Genomic DNA, 19005 nt, shown 5'->3' on the forward strand with positions numbered 1-19005 from the left:
TTATTGACTGTACTGTTACTGTGTAATAGGAGTCCAAACATAGATAAGACCTGCTGTTGAACTAGAGCAGATCTCACTCTGTCTCTGTTTGTGTATTATAGCATTGCCCAATAGCGGCATTAAAGGGTTACTTCAGCGATTAGCATATGGCTTTGTTTCAGTAGAAACCCTGGAGTATATTCAAATAAATGTGCTTTCCCCCCTCATGTCCCCCTGAGACAAGAGATTTATGCATTTTATTTCTGGAAAAACTCCTCCTATGATGCAAATTGATGATATTTGCATCATAGGAGGAATGTTTGACCAAAGGCTAAAGACTACAGCCAGCAGAGGGAGCCATTTCCGCATGTTTTGAACTCGCGCATGCGGGATGGAGATCACACTCAGAGCTCAGCTTGCAGCTACAGGCACTCATTTAAACAGAGCTATGGTGAGCAATGTAAGTCTTTTAACTTCTTAAATTAATTTCTATGAAAGTTAAGCTTGCAAAGGCATGAACTGAAACAGCCAGACTGAACTCGCGTTGTGAATGTATGCCGCGAGTGTAGTCGCGATTACCTCAGCTCTCATCACGAGAGCTCATCAGCTCATTTATCTCACTCCAGCAGTTAGTGCTCAGTGCTGTGATACTCGCGCGGAGACTCACTCATTATATTGAACAGACACGTTCAGTTTTTAATTGTAGTGTCTTCTCCAACTCAGTCACAGTAATCAAGTAGCGGTGGCTTTGGGAATGGCCTCACAGGGCAGCGAAGCATTCTGGGAATTGTAGTCTTTCATCCCGTTGAGCCAAAATAAATTTTCTGTCTTTTCTCAGTCTAGAAGGCACCAAATTCAAAAATAATTTCACATTTCTACTACATTGATGACCCAGTTTAAATACAGATTCATCTTCCCAGCGCTGAAGTACCCCATTAACATTAAGCGCCATGGCATCTTACGCATTTAGCCATTGGCACATGCCACTGTGCTTAGTGGCATGTTCGGTTACATATATTTTCATTGGCCTGAGCTAAAATGAACTAACAATGAAACGTTAACAAATATTAATAAATACTGTTACAATCGCAGCTCATTGTTTGATAATGTTAGTTAATGCATTAACTACAATGTAAAATAAATAAATAAAATGTCTCCAATTAAACATTTTCTAGTGACTGATCACATCTAAATTTTTCAGTTGGCCGAATTGGAAAGCGCAAAGTGCGAATCGAGGGAATAACGTAAGTAGCCTACACAAGTCAGCAAAATATATAACTGTTCTAGTTTTTTTCTTCTTTGATATTTTAATCCAAAAGTCTTACATATTGTGCCTTTAACAATGGCATTGAAACGGATGCAGATGAAACAGGTGAGAATCAGGGAATCATGTCATATAAGGATGTGCTCCTGACCACGGAAATCAACACACGGGGGCGCTGCGCTGTTCATGAGATGAGAAGAGCCCACAGGGGAATCACTGACTTTTGACTTCAAATGACTTTTGTCGAATAATGTGAATCATTTTCAATAGACATTTTTTATAGATGTAGCTAATATGATCTGTGTTATATTATGTAGCCTAATATATTTATCTTCAAAATATCTAGGATTTTGTATATTATAAATAAACATGTGGTTGCACTGTAACACACCTGTGTAAACCTGGGGGTATTCACTTGAAAATTGAAGTTAGTTTTGAGAAAGTTTTGCATGGTACTATGCAAATTCTACTTTTCCAACAAAGTAGCTTACACACGCATTTAATTGTTTTTCAGGCTTTCTATATTAAATAACACTCATAGCCTACACTATGAATGTGTGTGTGTGAGTGTAGTAAGTGGCCCCTTGCCTCTTATCAGTCCATTAGAAACGCCCACCGCTGTCACTTTCCAGTAAAATGTACAAGACAGTTCTTCTCCAATGCCTGAAAAACAACTATTAACAGTGACCAGACGGGATCGGTATCATAAACATTTTCATGAAAAGGAGCTGATCATCGGACGAACGACTTTTTACTGAGTTGTATAATTCGTACATGAAGCGGTCTCCCATTATTTTGTGAGAATGCAGGAGTCGGGGCGGTTTGCGGGTTTATTCACTAAAGTATGCGTCGTGCTCGTGTGTCTAGGCGGACTTCAACTCATCGTTGCACTGTTTTTTTATTTAGCAGAGTCGCCTACAAAATTGACGAAATATTTAGTTATCTCACAAACTCTCGTCCCATATGACAATGCGACAGACGTAAATAAACGGATCTATAGCAGCGCAAGTGTGATTAAAGATGCTGAAGAAAACCACACATCGTGTCCTGAGACGTCACCACTTTTGGGTAAGTTTTCGTGAACTTATGACTAAAAGTATTTGTTCATGTTTCTGGGATTGTTTTGAATTAATGTTCAGATCGTTCAGAAAGAAAAAAAAAATTGTGTAATTTATTGTGTGATTTATGAGTAAATCCCACAATACCTCTCCCCCCCCCCCCCCAAAAAAAAAGGGGACAAAAAGAAGGATTTGTTCATTTTAGATTTACTATAGACCATACATTATAGACGAAATTGTCTACTTGTTTTAGGTGATTTCATTTCTAAGAATCTGGATTAAAATATGTGTAGGCTAGTGCAGGAGTCATAAATTAGGTGGCTTTTTGCATAAGAGAAAGATTGTAAAACAAAAAACAACCAAACATGTAATTGTGAATACCTGCTGAAAGATGTTTAGATTTAGCATACCGAGGACTCAGACATGAAATAAATACTACAAAAGCTCTTCTTTCTTTTTTTTTTATCATTGTCTTTAAATTATTTTCTAATATTAGGTGGCACATATATTTATTATTTCAAAGCTTTATTATATTATCAGTTGGAGTAAAAGAGAAAGATGGAATATTGAAAGTGACTAAGAGAAAAATTGACACGGAAAGGAAAGTGGTCTGTTTGAAACAGAAAGTAAACTGTTGCCTCATAAGAGGGGTTTTCCTCTTTCATGTGTGCAAACCCCTTGACTCTCCCCTTTCCTGTTCCCATTTTAGTGGGTCCAATGCGAGTTGAATTTTCGGAGATATTGACTCTGGATTTGATACGTAAAGAAAATCCACAGCTGGTGATGGGTGGCCGATATAAACCCAGCGATTGTGTGGCTCTGCAAAAAGTGGCATTAATCATCCCATTCAGAAACAGAGATGAACACCTGAAGCATTGGCTGCACTATCTTCACCCCATCCTACAGAGACAGCAGCTTGATTATGGGATATATATCATAGAACAGGTACAGCACTCACAAACTATATTTACTTGTACTCTATCTTACTCAGCAAGGTGGAGAAGAGTTATGTGGTTCTTAAATAACACTCGCTTTACATACAAATCAATACAATGATCTGAAATCGTCACCTAATCTCACCACACAAACCTCAAAGATTTACTCGTTAGATAGGTAGTTTGACTTTTCTTCAGGAGACTTTCACCTTGAAGTATGGAAATGCGGTGATGGCTTTGCATAGACAATATGTTTGGTTTGACATTTGACTGCTTTGAAATTTGCTGTACAATGAAAGCGAAAAAGAGGAATAAAAACCTCTGAACACCAACATAAATAAAACATAGAACACGTCCCTGTCTGTTTATTTGGATGTAGATACTTTTATGTATTTATAAGTATATTTTTAAACCTAACTTTTGATATTTGGTGCTAGATTGCGTCTGAAATACCTCTCAGGCTACTGCTATGTTAAAAATGGCCAGTCTGTGACCTGAAATAAATACTACTGTTCAAAGGTTTGGTGTCACTAAGATGTTTTAATGTCTATTATGCTCACCAGTGCTGCATTTATTTGATCAAAAACACAGCAAGAGCAGGGATATTGTGAAATATTATTACAGTTTAAAGGGGTGATGAATTATCAACTTTCCCTTGAGCTTTTGATATATAAACGGTCATGGTAATATAAGAATATCCTGTAAGTTTCAGAACTGAAAACGTCCTTGTTAGTCAAAGAAAAGCTTTTATAGACACCAGGAACACCGCCTCTACAGCATGTCTAATTCAGTAGCCTCGCCCACCGACTCATGGAGCTGTTGGGATCAAGCTAGCCAGCAGCAATAAACATGCCAAAGAATATAGTAAGATATTGTGCTATTCCTGGTAGTGGAAGAACACAGTTGCTGCATAAGCTTCCTTCGGATCCTAATATTAGGAATGAGTGGTTGAACTTTATTTTTAATGAATTTCCAGCTGATTTGGGGAAGACATTCATACGTTTGCTTTATTTGACCGTGGAATCATTTGTAAACAAGTCTCAGGTCGATGCTGGATTTGCGGACATATTGAGATTAAAACACAATGCTGTACCTTCTATATTGGATCCGACAGGAATAGTGCAGCACACTTATGTGAGTAAAACATGTTTTTTTATATATAATAGTATTGCATTGTTATAGATCGTTTTGATTATGTATACGTGTCTAACAGAACATACCTTTAGCATGCTGGACTCAGACACGTATGCACTGTAAAAAAAAATGTTGATTTTTGTTGGTTTAACTTAAAAAAGTAAGTAACCTGGTTGCCTTAAAATTTTGTGTTTATTGAACTTAAAAATTTGAGTTGATACAATGAAGGAAATTTGTTCAATAAATAGAAACTCAAAATATTTTTGTATCTGAACCACATAAAAAAATGATAAATCATGAAAATAGCACTGTTTGGTTTCACTGCATCATCAGAAATAAAACACACACAATTACCCAATATGCTTACAAAATCTTTTAATAATATTTTAATAAAGGTTGTCGAATCTCAAAAAATGTTAATTGTATTAACTCAAAATTTTAATTTCAATGAACTCAAAAATTTAAGGCAACCAGGTAACTTTTTTTCTAAATAATTTTTTACAGTGTGGGCTAGGGCTTGCAAAGCACACAGAAACAGGTCTTTTTGAATTTCCAGTCGTTTCTGGCAACTGAATAGGCTTGAGTTTGTTTCTGGATGAGCAAGAAGGATTTTTCTTGAAACCCTCCCAAACAACATGTGGGGATGTAGGGGTTGTTTGATTTTTTTAAAGGCTTTCTGAGCCAAAGACTCAACTAATCTCTGCAATTATCCATCTGTGATCCTTGAAGAGTATTTGTCCACTCAAACTCTCCTCCTCACTGTGCATTAGGACGATATAGACACTAGGGATGCAACAATACAGTTAATCCACGGTTTTTTGATTTGGTTCGTTTTCTTTTAGTATTCTAGTCTTAGGCAGGAACAGGAACAGAAAAGGATCAAGGATAAAATGTTTTTATTGCAATACTCTTTCTTTATTTCACTTAAAAGGCTTGAAAACCCTTACTTAAACTTAAAACTTTACTTAGAAAACCCTTGTTACATTCCCAGTGTATTGTATAATATAAAATAAATATATATGAAGATTTACAGTGGCAGCTCAGAGATCTACAGTAGCATTTAAGTATGAATTTGAATGAATAAATGGAGGCTAAAATACATATCCTTCAATATAAAACATTGATTAAAAGCTACTGTATTAAAAGGTGTTTTTAAAAAAAAAAAAGTTAAAATCATTTTAGAGGTGAACTGTCCCTTTAAGGACAGCATGTTCACTATAGGCTGCACTGCTGTCAGTTAAAGACCTGCTCGCATCTCATAGACGCACGCAATTTTACTTTCACTTTAGACATAACCGACTGTGTTTATATGTTAACCTTGTGTGCATTTGACAGTATTAGCGCAGTAAGACTGTCCAGTAATCAAGTGTGTTTGACAGAAGTTTAGTGCGCGCGCTCAATGCAAAACAGTGCATAGCACGCAAATGAAATGTTTAACCGGCAAGGCTTTAAAACGCGGCCAGCACCCCCTAACTTTAGTGCATATGATTGGATATTTGCTCATATCAGCGCGTAGACTCACAGGCACACTAAAACAGAGCCAAAATAAACTGAGAGAAATATTTCAAACGGAGAGAAATAGAAATAATTAATAAAATGCAAAACCGAAAGAAAAAAAAACGAAATTCACAAGATCGTATTGAACCGTGAATGTCGTACCGAACGGTTCAATATTATATTGAGTACTGTGGCATCGGTAATAGACACACATCCTCTTTCAGGCAGATTCGTAACATATTTAGTTGATTGGAACTTCTTAATCATTGCCCTGAAGGTGGAAATAGAAATTTGTTAATGTTTAAGCTATTTTACAGCAGTCACTTTCAATTTTGTGAAGCTAAACAATCATCTTTTACTCTGTGATGAATGATCAGGGGAATTTGTGTTTCCTCATATTTCCTTTGAAACAAGACACCATAGCCAGACAATGTTATTATGTTCCTAGTTACCCTGGTGTGCTTATTGGTGTGCTATTTAAAAAATAAAATAAAATATATCTATTAATGGGAATATACTTCAGAGATATTTTACTCATAAAAAAATCTAGGGGTGCCAGTAATTATAGTCAACGTGTTTTGGAGAAAAACATTTATTTCATAATATGATGTCCCCCCTTTTTTCAATTCTTTTACTTCAATGAAAGGTTAGATTTTTGCAAATTCTTTGAATGATAGTTTAAAAGGATAAACAAATACATTTTTTATAACCATCTTTGATGATATTTATCAGGGATGCTAATAATTCTGACTATCAGTGTGTGTGTGTGTTGACTTGATTTAGCTGCAGTCATTAAGGTCTTATCAATGTCAAAGCGATCTTTTCTGCATAAAACCTATTGACAGTTTATATGTAAACTTCACATTCCTGGTCAAAACATAGATTATGTTTCCTCCTGTCATGATATTTAAGATAAACATGCTTTATGTTATGTGTTTAGGTCGGAGAGGACACATTCAACAGGGCGAAACTGCTCAACGTGGGTTACGTAGAGGCACTAAAGGAGTACGATTATGACTGTTTCATATTCAGCGATGTAGACATCATCCCTATGGATGACCGCAACACCTACAAGTGCTCGAGCCAACCGCGCCACCTCTCTGTGTCAATGGACAAGTTTGGTTTTAGGTAAGATGAAGTTTCACCCATAAGGACAGCAATGACAACAGTATCTGAAAGTTCTAGTGGTGCATGGATTGATGCCTAAAAAACAGTTCCTGAAAAATGCATTTACCTAAAAACAAATTACCTTAAAGTCAAGCACAGGTCGCAAATTCAAGGTTTACATAAATTAAATATCCTGTTACGTTAGAATAAAGATGGCCTATATTTAAAGTATTTTTATTAACTTTGTTCCTGGATCATTTCAATAAAGAATTTGATTACAGTGCAGAGTTTCAATATAACTTTCTCTAATGTGGTCTAAAGTAAACTGTCAACCCAAGAAGATCTGACACTGCTAATGACTTAAGTAAAGTTCTAAATGTAATTTAAGGAGGAGCGAGCACATCTAATCTTCCGATCAACAGCCAACAGCCAGAGTATATAAACAGCTGCTTACCTCCCCTCCGTTTTAGATGTTCCCGCATTCCACACATTAGTGCATGCATTGTTTTAGTTTGGCAGCGTCGCCACTAGCTTAGCTTAGCATAATGAATGGAATCCTATGTTGCCAGCTAGCATGTCCCAAGTAAAAGTGATACAAAAAAAACTCACCTATTTACTTCTTGTGGCCTGTATATTCATGAGTACAAATAGAGATGCAGATTAAGACTAGGCGATTTCCTAGGCAGATATTAATTTGAGACTATATTATAGGGAAGCACAGGTGAAGCACTGCTACCTGGGTGCAGAGATGCCATAAGAAGTAATTAGGTGGGGATTTTTTTTGTTTTTTTATCACTTTTACTTGGGACATGCTAGCTGGCAACATAGGATTCCATTCATTATGCTAAGCAAAGCTAGCGGTGACCCTGCCAAACTAAAACAATGCATGCACTGAGACAAAAATGCATTTGTCCGCATATCTAAATGTAGGGAAAAAGTTGAATAAGCCCTAATTCTAAAAACTGTGGAGGGTTCCTTTATATGGGCAAACAAACTCATTAAAGGGTTAGTTCACCAAATTTTTTTAATTCTGTCGTTAATTACTCACCCTCACGTCATTCCAATCCCGTGAGACCTTTGTTCATCTTCGGAACACAAATGAAGATATTTGTGATGAAATCCGAGAGCTCACGGACCCCTCCATAGACAGATATTTAAAGCTGCTGTCCGAAACTTTTTTTGTGTTAAAGATTTACAAAAATCATATAATGAGAATGTACAACATGAATCCATTTTCCAAACTGTGTTTTTGTCTCACCCTGAATCATTATGGTGCACTTATAATAAGTGTTTATATTGGGACTATTTCATACCAGACTGGTAGGAAGTGCTGCGGAGGAGCACAGTCCCTGCGTGACTCGCCATAGACATAAACAGTGAGAAGTAGTTCCGGCTGCAATATCCTTCCGCAAGACGCATGCAGTTCTGTTTATTAAACGCTAGAGCACAAAAAGCTATGGACTGCAGCTTTAATTCACACTTTAAAGGAATGATGAATTGAGAAATCAACTTTCCCTTGAGCTGTTGATATATAAAAGGTCATGGTAATATAAGAATATCCTGTTTCAGAGCTGAAAACTTCCTTGTTAGTCAAAGAAAAGCTTTTATAGACAACAGTCCCAGCAAACGACCTTGTGCTTCATTTCTTCATTTGTGTTCATCTTCATTTGTTGATGATGTTGTTTTGTAGATTTGTAGTTTCTGAAGATGAACAAAGGTTTTACGGATTTTGAATGACATGAGGGTGAAAGATTCATGACAGAATTTTCATTTTTGGGTTAACTAACCCTTATCTAATACTGCCATACAAGATTCATGAACAATCGAAGTTGAAACAGGAGAGCACGGAACTAAGAAAATAATACGCTACTCTTTGAAATTAAAGCCACACAGTGATAAAATGCCACGTTGCTATAACATATGTTGCTTTGGTTCTATGAATGTGAAATGCAGCATTAATTATATTCAGCTAGGTTTGTATTCAGCTAGGTTTGCATTTCAAATAAATGCTTTTGTTTTGAACTTTCTATTCAAAAAGAAATATCAAAAAGTAGCCTTTGTATCATGGTTTCCACAAAAATTGAGCAGTAAAACTGTTTTAAACATTGCTAAAAAATAATAAATGTTGCTTGAGCACTTGAAGGATCATGTGACACAGACTGGAGTAATGATGCTGAAAATTCAGCTGTGCCATCATGGGAATAAATTACGTTTTAAAAATATATTCAAATAGAAACAGTTCTTTTAAATTGTAATGATAGTTCCCCCAAATTTACCCAATATAAAGTCATTCCCAATAAATGCTGCCTTGGTGAGCATTAGAGACTTCTTTCATAAAAAGTTTTCCCCAACCCCAAACGTTTGAATGATAGCATGTGCCTCAGGGTTCGCATGGTTGGCAGACATTGGTTCACATTACATTTAATACTTCCTGGAAGCTATTTTCAGTCATGGGAGTCTTCTAAGAATTTAAAAGAAATGATTGTTATTTTTCACATTAATTCCCTGCCTTTTAATTGCAAATTCATGTGACACTACTCAGATCTTTTTTTCCCCTTCACTCTCCTTTTACTGTATGATATTTACACAGAAAATATTTCATCAACTCATCATTTAAAATTCAAGCTCCGGACATAAGATTTTGTCTTTGTCCAATTGTCTTTGTTGTCGTGTAAATATTAAGCGGCAACCTCCCCCAGTTTCTCTTGAAGCCAGTGGCGGCATTTCCCAAAAACCTAGGGTATGCCATAAATAATCACATTAGCCTATATTTAAACAAAATGTGGACAAAAAATCCACTAAAGGAAATTATCAACAGACTTAACAATAAAAATAAAAATCAATGCAAATACTGAAACAGTCCTAAGCCTTTGTTGTGACCTAACAAAACGCGACACATGAGAAAAATTCTCTTTTCCATGTTGATGAGGTTTTTTTTGTGTGTTTTACTAAACAGCCAAAACGGCGATTCACAAAGATTCTATTTTACAAACAGTTTTTATTTCTGCGGCTTTGTGGCTGGAACAACACACAAAGTATGACGAGTGCAGATTATGTGCTTTATTTAATGTAAAGGGAATTTAAATTGGGCTTGATATAATTTTTTGTGACCTTTATAGTTATAGCCTTACTGAAATATGTTTATATTATGCTTATATTTCTTACTGCTTATGTTCGAACTGTCAAATCAAGGTGAAAAAAACAAATGTATTCTATGATTAAAATTGTTTTCAGTATGTATTTTTTAAATCATGGTAAAATGGTAGCCTGACAAGCCAGACCCACATCAAGATGTTTGGTCTGGAAACTCACCATAGACAGGGCTCAATCCGAGGGGCGGGATAAACGGTTGTCTTTCAAACTCCCTCTGCACACGATAGGATAGCGCTACAACCAACCAGAGCAACGACGGTGAAGCAGAGCTCGCTGACTGATTAAACATTCGCCGTATCCGGTCGGCTAAACTCCGAACACATCTTCCCTTTTTAAGAATGACTTCAGTGCCGCTCTTTGTTCTTTTCTCAGAGAAAAGCTTAACTCCAAGTCTTAACTCCAAGCTTAACAGTCAAAGCTGATTCGAAAGACCGCCGCCGTTCGCCAGTTTCTGTGTTTACTAGAAGCTAAGCGCAAGCGCAACTCGGCCGTCGTCATTATGGCCCCGCCTGCCGACTCTATACAAGATGTGATTGGGCCGTCCAGATTTTGAGGAACACAGCTCATAAGGGTATTGAGAGTTCCTAGACGACACTTGCAGGCAAATTAAATTTGCTGCCGCTAGGGTGCGTCTAGATTTCTAGGCTAGTAAAATGGTGTAAGATTTAGGAATTTGATATTGTAGCCTACTTATCCATTTAATTGTGAAAGCAGTCAGTGCACTTGCAGAGTCACATGCTGCTCTGATTGGCTGTGACTTTTGATTGATTGATCTCGGGTTGAGTCTGGTTTGCCGCTGAAAATCTTGGGTCTGATAAGAACACGGAGGCCATTTAAATTTGCTTTTCAAATCTGCAAGAGAACTAACGAGTGGCATCATGAGCTGTTTATTTCCCCTGCTTGTCTGAATGCCAGGGTAAGTGCCATACTCTGTTATACGTAAAACGTAAGTGACTTAAACTGCAATTCTTCTAGTGGCCACTCGCTCCAGAAGGCAGCAGAATCTCATTGAACCTCATGTTAAAATGGCCAACTTTACAGCACAAAAAAAAAACATGTTTACAGATTGGTCCAAATTGTGCTTTTTGTCTATACGGCTAATTTTACCCTTCCTGAAAACTGTGAGGAGGGTGAATTTTTTTTATAACTCATTCGTTTATATTATATAAAGCCTTAAAGTTCTGCATAATTAGGGATGTGGTTACTTTGAGTAACAGGTGGATAGCTATTTATCGGCTGTCTGTTAGTCATTATGTCACCTCAGCTCCGCCCACGTCCTGCCTCTTTGCCCATTTTCTGTTATCCAAGAGTGGTGTATGATGACTTGTTGGCAAGATGGCAATGGCTAGCTTGACTCTTCTTTACGCAGAACTGCTCTTCAGAATCCTGTGGTTGACGTCACGGACACTAGGTCCATTTTTTTTTTTTTTTACAGTCTATGGTAAAAATCAGCCATTGGCTTTACAATATATAGCCTCAAAATATCTTTTCATCACCTTCTATGTTGATATCAATTGTGTCAAGCACAAACAAATCTCCTGTTTGTGTCGTATAGATTTTTAGTGATAAACAAAGGATGAATAATAGGTGTCAGATTGCAGAGTGGCTTAGTTGGCCTATATGAAGACAAAGCCATTTGGTTTGGAGAAGAACCTGAAGTATCAGGTGTTGTCAGTCATTGATCACAGTTTCGTTTTCATGACAGTTAATTAAAAAACTAAGGAATTCTGCTTTTCTTATTTTTATGTTTCAAATTGCGGGCATGTCAGAGTTAAAGAGTTACAATTAGGGCCGGGACTCGATTAAAACAATTCATCTAATTAATTAGAGGCTTTGATGTGCTGCGGTGATACGCAAATTCCTTGTTGTATAGCTTGCACCATGCTCTTGTCGACGCTTCCATCCTTTGTTTTTTTAAACAAAATTTCCCATCCACGGGGCCTCGTGAGCGCTAGTTGGTGTTCCAGTATAATCGGTCCGTCGAAACTCATTCATTGAAAAACGTTCCGCGGTGCAAAAATAAGTGTGGTTAAAATTATGTTATGTATTTTTTGCGCAATTAATCATAATTAACGCATTAAAATCCCGTAATTAATTAATCTTAATTAACGCGTTAAAGTCCCGGCCCTAGTTACAATTGAAGTAAATAGGAGTTTAAGTCCTATTGGCCAGCAGCCATGATATCACCCTGTAGCCCATGGCTGGTTTCTCACTGAAGCTAAGCAGGGCTGAGCCCGGTCAGTACACTCTAAAAAATGCTGGGTTAAAAACAACCCAAGTTGGGTTGAAAATGCACCAACCAAACAATTGGGTTGTTTTAACCCAATGGTTGAGTTGTTCTTACCCAGCAATTGGGTTGTCTTAAGCAACATTTAACCCAACCACTGGGTTAAAACAACTCAACCATTGGGTTAAAACAACTCAATTGTTTGGTTAGTGCATTTTCAACCCAACTTGGGTTGTTTTTAACCCAGCATTTTTTAGAGTGTACCTGGATGGGAGGTCAATGGGAAAACTAGGTTTCTGCAGGTAGAGGTGTTAGTGAGGCCAGCAGGCGGCGCTTATCCTGTTGTCTGTGTTGGTCCTAACGCCCCAGTATAGTGATGGGGATGCTATACTGTAACAGTCCTTCGGATGAGACGTTAAATCGAGGTCCCAACTCTCTGTGGTCATTAAAAATCACTGTCCTTTAATAAAGAGTAGGGGTGTAACCCCGGCATCCTGGCCAAATTTGCCCATTGGCCTCTGTCCATCATGGCCTCCTAATCATCCCCATATAATGATTGGCTTCATCACTCTGTCTCCTCTCCACCAATCAGCTGGTGTGTGGTGGCCATTCTGGAGCAACATGGCTGTCGTCACATCATCTAGGTGGATGCGACGTTGTAACAAACATAGATATGTATATGGTTACAAAGCCCATCTCACTACAGTGGTTCTAAAATAATTTTATTAAGCGGCGATAGTAGTTTTTGTGCGAAAAAAAACTAAATAATGACATAGTAATGGGGCGATTTCAAAACAAGGTTTCGAACCGTTATGAATCAGTGTATCAATTGATGATTCAGATCGCGTGTCTAATTGCTGAAATCACGTGACATTGGCTATTCGAATCCTAAATCGATACACTGATTCATAACCGTTCTAATCTTTGTTTTGAAATCGGCTCATCGCTATATTAGTCGTAGTTGTTATTTCATTTTTTTGCGCACAAAAACTATTCTCGTCACTTCATAAAATTATTGTAGAGCCACTGTAGTGAGATGGGCTTTTTAACGACGTCTTTAGTGCCTTTATGGGTCTTGAGAGGAAATGACATTGGTGTCAATGAAGGCCTTTCTGAGCCATCGGATTTCAACAAAAATATCTTCATTTTTGTTCCGAAGATGAACAGAGGTAGTACGGGTGTCGAACAACTTTAGGGTAAGTAATTATTGACAGAATTTTCATTTTTGGGTGAACTAACCCTTTAAGGTTGTTTGGATTCTGATTGGCTGTCTGTCAATGTTTTTATTGTTCTTCAGCTAGAAAAAAATCATTTTGAAGGGTATTCCAACAATATTGTTTCTCTGTGCCTTTATTGTTATAGGTGTGTGGTGCGGACTCTGCTATTCTTTTACATTTTTTAAAATGGTTATCCTTATAGTTATCATTCTTGGGGGTAACGGGTGTTAATTATGACATCCAAAAGTTCACATTTGTACAAAATTCATATGGTATCAGGATGCGGTCATTTATATATATTCATTTTCAGTATGACCAATTTTTAATTCAACAACTGTTTTTGTTTGAATACAGGTTGCCATATAGCCAATATTTTGGGGGTGTATCAGCAATGAGTAAACAGCAGTTTGAAAAGATTAATGGGTTTCCTAATAACTACTGGGGCTGGGGAGGAGAAGATGATGACATCTTTAACAGGTGAGGAAAATATCTGTTATTATTCATTATCAATTCTGTTCTATAATATATTAGATTATTTTAGACAAACAGGCAAGATGCTTGTTTTTTTATAACACATGATTTGCTTACATTTCAATTTGCTTACATTTCAATAACGAATCTGAAATTAATTTTAAAATGTTATTGAATATGGCAATGTTAATGTTTTTGGACTTGGTGGACTAGAGTCACCTTTATTTATATAACACTTTATATTCAATACAGATTGCTCCAAATCAGCTTTAAAGTGATAACAGGAAAATTATTCCATGATGCAAATTGCAAACAGAGTTCATTTCGGCTGTACGGCAGCTCTAAAAAAAATGGTGTCATTTTCAGCTTAATTCAGTTCAGTGTTGATTCAGTTCCATTGTAAAGTTATTAAATTAGATATTAAAAAAGACTTCATTTAACCAATAAAGCAGTTCTGCAGAAAACAGTGATGTCATTGTCCAGTTCAGTTCTCATCCAATAGTGTCAGTGCAGTCAAATCAATACAATTGTTTAAACATTAACTGTCTCCCACTACGCAAGCCAGAGGCAACTCTAGAGACGTGTCTGTATTTCACAAGCTTCTGATCTTTTGCCATGCACACACTACACAGATATGGAAGCTTCAGCTTAAGTTCTGCCAGGAAGACTTAATCCCTTCGTCACTTATTAACCTAATCTCTGGCCAATCACGTCTTCATATTTTCTGTATTAAGGTCGTACTTACACATGTTTGAGTTCGCAGATGCCGATGCGACAATAACCTCCATCCTCCCCACCACCACCAGGATGGTTCCGTCCATACCTCCAAAGGGGGGTCGGCTGCACCCCTGCCTTCATCTTCAGGCAGGAATATGCTGATCCGCTACCCTCGGATTATAAACTATGGACGGGGCCTATGCCAAAACTTTATTATGCTTGCTGGGCTGTCAATAAATGTATGCTTCATTCATCATTCTATCTCCCGAGTCTTTCTGGTAGAAATATGAGTTTCTTGCTGCTGTTGCATATTAACCATCTATTTCGGATCCTAATTAAGCGACGGCGAGCACATGAACCATTATGCCATGCTGCTTGCATTTATCAAACAGCCATAAAAACAGCCATTCCCTCGCCCAAAATCAGTTGTCTGTGGATGAACGTCTGAAACAAGGAATGCTGAGATGTTGTCCTGCCCCACTTTACAGACAATAAGTGGAAAGTGAATTTCAGAATGACAGGACACTCATTTATGACAGTTTATTCAGAAGGAAAGAACAGCTTTTTCCGCGCATCAAACGTCATTACTCTATTTTTACGTCATTGCACTTACGCAGTACTTCCCAGTTTTGATTTTCAATCCGTTTTGATTGGATCACAAAAGGAATAAATCACCCCTTACCATCCTAATTAAATTTTTATCAGATCTGGCCAATTATATCCAATGGATGTGGTTACATTGGTTAGTTTGACAGACTTTTTTATTATGTTTGTGCTACTAGATTAATTACAATCGGATTATTAGAGTCAATGTAAACGCAGCTAGTGGCAAAGAACCCGAACTCCATCAGGTGACAGATTTGTGGAAAAAAAACTTGGGACATGCTCAGAGGCTCAGTTGGGGGGTCAGTTCTCCTCTGGCCAATAAACGAACATGGTGTCAAAGCAAGTATGGACTTACTACTGCTAATCGATACACAGACACGCTGCTGTGAGTATGTAAGATATGCTGCTGCTGCATAAATTGATACACAAATCCCATAGCAGATCTAGTCAGGTGGAGCTGGGGGAGGTGGAGGATTTCAGAGGAACTCTAAAGGCCAATTGATACCACAGACCAAAGGCAACAAACACCAACAAACAAGTCTGTCAGAGTTTGCTGGGTTACTGTGTTACCCCTGTCGGCGTCTGTTGCCATTTGTCAAGAGTTTGTTCTCACCCATCTGAACATGTTCAGTCAGCATTTGTTAGGACATGAAATGTCTGAGCAGTGGGGTATGATTTTCCCACAAACAACAACAAACTCTGAATCTGACCTGGACACAAACTGTTGCCATGACGATGAGGAAGTCCCTTGCAAAGTTACGTGGGGACTTTTTTATTATGATTGTGCTACTAGTTTAATTACAATAAGATTATTAGGGTCCATGTAAATGCAGCTATTGGCAAGTAACCCAAACTCCATCAGGTGACAGATTTGAGAAAAAACATCTTGGCACATGCTCTGAGGCCCAGTAGGGGGGCCCGTTCCAGCTTGCTTAGTAAATTATCCTTGTTGTGAAAATGGCAGGTTTCTGGAAAAATCAGAAGACAATTCTAGAGAAAAAGCAGAGATATTTGCGAGAGCACACTGGACAACGTTTGAGCGCGCACGCATAAAATCTGAGCGAGAGCCATTTGAAAGGGCATGTCCAGTAAGTTTTGTGATGGAGTGAAACTGTACTCTTGTGTTACAATTATGCGCCCTCAACATTTAATACCATAGAAACAGCCTTAAATCAACTATAAAACGAGAAGAAAGTCACATCTGAAAGCTAAAACTTTTTATTTTTATTGGTTTAAGTGAATGGAGAATATAATATCTTAAGTCTGGGTGCTTTTCCATGGGTGCTTCAGTCTGACAAACTTAAGCACCCATGGACCCAGTAGTCTGAACCATAGATATCCATAATAAAGGCTAGATGTCTCGTGCACGCTGTTGGCCAATGGAGGTCACCGTCCGCAACTTGCGGCCATCTTGTCACAGGCAGCTCGCTCACTCGTAACAGTGTGTTTTAATGGTGCATGTACTTTTAAATAGCCATAACTTGCTCAATTTTCAACCGATTTCTAAACTGTTTCGTTTGTTATAAATGTCAGAGATGTAGTTATGACACAACATATTTATGAATAATTATAACCATGGACTTTAATATGAAAGTAACATTGAACAGAACAGACAGGTGCAATAAAAAAGGTATTTATGTTAAATCAATATATAGGCTACTAAAACTGTGTACCGAATGGCAACATGAGAAATTATATATATATAGACAGTGCCTGACAGAAAGCTTGCCTGTGACAAGATGGCCGCCGGTGATGACGATGGTGATTCCGCCATAAGACATCTAGCCTTTATTATGGATATCTATGGTCTGAACTACTGGGTCAGACTATTTAAATGTTGAACAAGCAATCCCATTGGCTGTAGGATTAGCAGAGGCCAATCACATTGTGCCATGTGGTAATAATGTGATTGCTTGCAGTTTGCATGTAATGGTGTCTGTGCCCTCTAGAGCTTCATGACTAGATATTTTAATGCGGACTATTCTCTTTGAAGGCTGACGTTTCAAGGCATGAAAATATCAAGGCCGAGTGGGGACATCGGTAAATGCAGAATGATTCGTCACTCGAGAGACCAGAAAAATGAGCCAAACCCACAGAGGTAATCTGTCTTTCACACATACAGTACACATACATACATTCTTAACTCTTTCCCCACCAGCATTTAAAAAAAAAAGTTGCCAGCTACCACCAGAGTATTTGACCATTTTCACAAAAATGTAATAGCCCATAGAATAGCCAAAATGGTTCTTCTATGGGATCGCTGTAGGCAACATTTATTTTTAAGATCATATACATGCATAAATACAAGACAGATTAAATGTTGTTCTAAAGCTGTATCTCTGTATTATAGATTTAAGAGAATTACTCACACACGACAGACAATGAACACAGATGGCATCAATTCACTCAAATACGAAGTGTTAATTATAGAGAAAACCCAACTCTACACCAAAATCACAGTGGACATCGGCAAACCTTGAAAACCCTATAGAGCTCAGAAGAAACATCACTGCAACTCTACAGGGATCTTAAGACTGCACAGCCATCTCCAAATCGGTTCAAGCATAGTGAACAACAAAGACAAAACACTTGAAAACTAAGTTAAAAAAACTTTCTTCTAAAGGAAAGATAAATGGGTGATCTTAGACTCACCTGTGTGGCTCATATGCATGTAAATTGTCTCAAACTTAAATGAAGCTCAACTTAAGTCTTGTAAATATCATGCAAAGCAGCGGGTGAAGAGTGTGCCTCAGGGAACAACTGACTACTGTGAGTATTTCAAAGACTAACACAAACCTGCACAAGCCTTACAAAACCTTTTACAGAGCTTTATATTTAGGGCATATTTTGGTAGTAAATATGCAATGGTAATTTGATCTTTCAAGTCTAACTTTACATTAGTGTTCTGTCCATGTTACTATGCAAAGTACTCAAACACTGAATAATATTAATTAACTAAATGTATTCAGTACACTGGTAATGTTTTGTTCCATCATTTTACAATATTATATACATAACGGTAAATTCTGTCTTGTAAAGTGTTATTTTCCCAATAGAACATAATTTTGATTGGTGGAGGTTGAGTGTTGTGTACTCCTTAGACAATGAAAAATAGTTCACACTTAGCCAGTGGGTCTTATTATTTTTTACTGATATAATTTGGGGGGGGGAAATAGCTGTGTCTCAATAAATAAACAAATCATGAACAATGAACAATTTCTGTTTTCATCTTTGCAACTATGGGGAACAGAAAAGGAAAGTGCTATCACTGCTGAAGGGGAAATATTAGACCCCCTGGTCTGTCCCTCCCGTCCCGCCCTGGTCTGTCCCTCCCGTCCCCCCCCTGGTCTGTCCCTCCCGTCCCCCCCCCTGGTCTGTCCCTCCCGTCCCCCCCCCCTGGTCTGTCCCTCCCGTCCCCCCCCCTGGTCTGTCCCTCCCGTCCCCCCCCCCCCTGGTCTGTCCCTCCCGTCCCCCCCCCTGGTCTGTCCCTCCCGTCCCCCCCCTGGTCTGTCCCTCCCGTCCCATCCTGGTCTGTCCCTCCCGTCCCTAGTGGAGCTCCTTAAGGAGGGGGTAATGTCACATGCCTGTCCTGTCTTGTGTGCACGTGGGTACTCCTGTCATGGTCTGATCCCTCCCCCTT

General features: G+C 38.1%; 1 protein-coding gene across 2 annotated transcripts; it reads left to right on the plus strand.

The window, feature by feature from the left end:
* Positions 1–1858: 1858 nt before the first annotated feature.
* Positions 1859–18762, plus strand: b4galt1 (UDP-Gal:betaGlcNAc beta 1,4- galactosyltransferase, polypeptide 1). Of its 2 annotated transcripts, XM_067442017.1 has the most exons (6): positions 1859–2311; positions 3011–3246; positions 6808–6995; positions 13926–14048; positions 17359–17463; positions 17716–18762. In XM_067442017.1, exons 1-6 carry the CDS (start codon positions 2047–2049, stop codon positions 17843–17845), a joined length of 1047 nt encoding a protein of 348 aa, XP_067298118.1. In that variant the 5' UTR covers positions 1859–2046; the 3' UTR covers positions 17846–18762. The 2 variants fall into 2 exon arrangements, with proteins under 2 accessions (XP_067298118.1, XP_067298117.1); XM_067442016.1 differs by lacking the exons at positions 17359–17463; positions 17716–18762 and adding an exon at positions 14806–16990.
* Positions 18763–19005: the final 243 nt, after the last annotated feature.

The sequence above is a fragment of the Pseudorasbora parva genome, chromosome 4, assembly GCF_024679245.1.
Source record: "Pseudorasbora parva isolate DD20220531a chromosome 4, ASM2467924v1, whole genome shotgun sequence".
Classification (NCBI taxonomy): Eukaryota; Metazoa; Chordata; class Actinopteri; order Cypriniformes; family Gobionidae; genus Pseudorasbora; species Pseudorasbora parva.

What these genes read in the sequence shown, in the direction of transcription:
- b4galt1 (XM_067442016.1), top strand. Translation starts at nt 2,047, where the DNA reads ATGCAGGAGTCGGGGCGGTTTGCGGGTTTATTCACTAAAGTATGCGTC. An exon ending in GGATATATATCATAGAACAG is followed by an intron (nt 3,247 to 6,807) that starts GTACAGCACTCA and finishes TTATGTGTTTAG; the next exon opens with GTCGGAGAGGACACATTCAA. An exon ending in ATGGACAAGTTTGGTTTTAG is followed by an intron (nt 6,996 to 13,925) that starts GTAAGATGAAGT and finishes GTTTGAATACAG; the next exon opens with GTTGCCATATAGCCAATATT.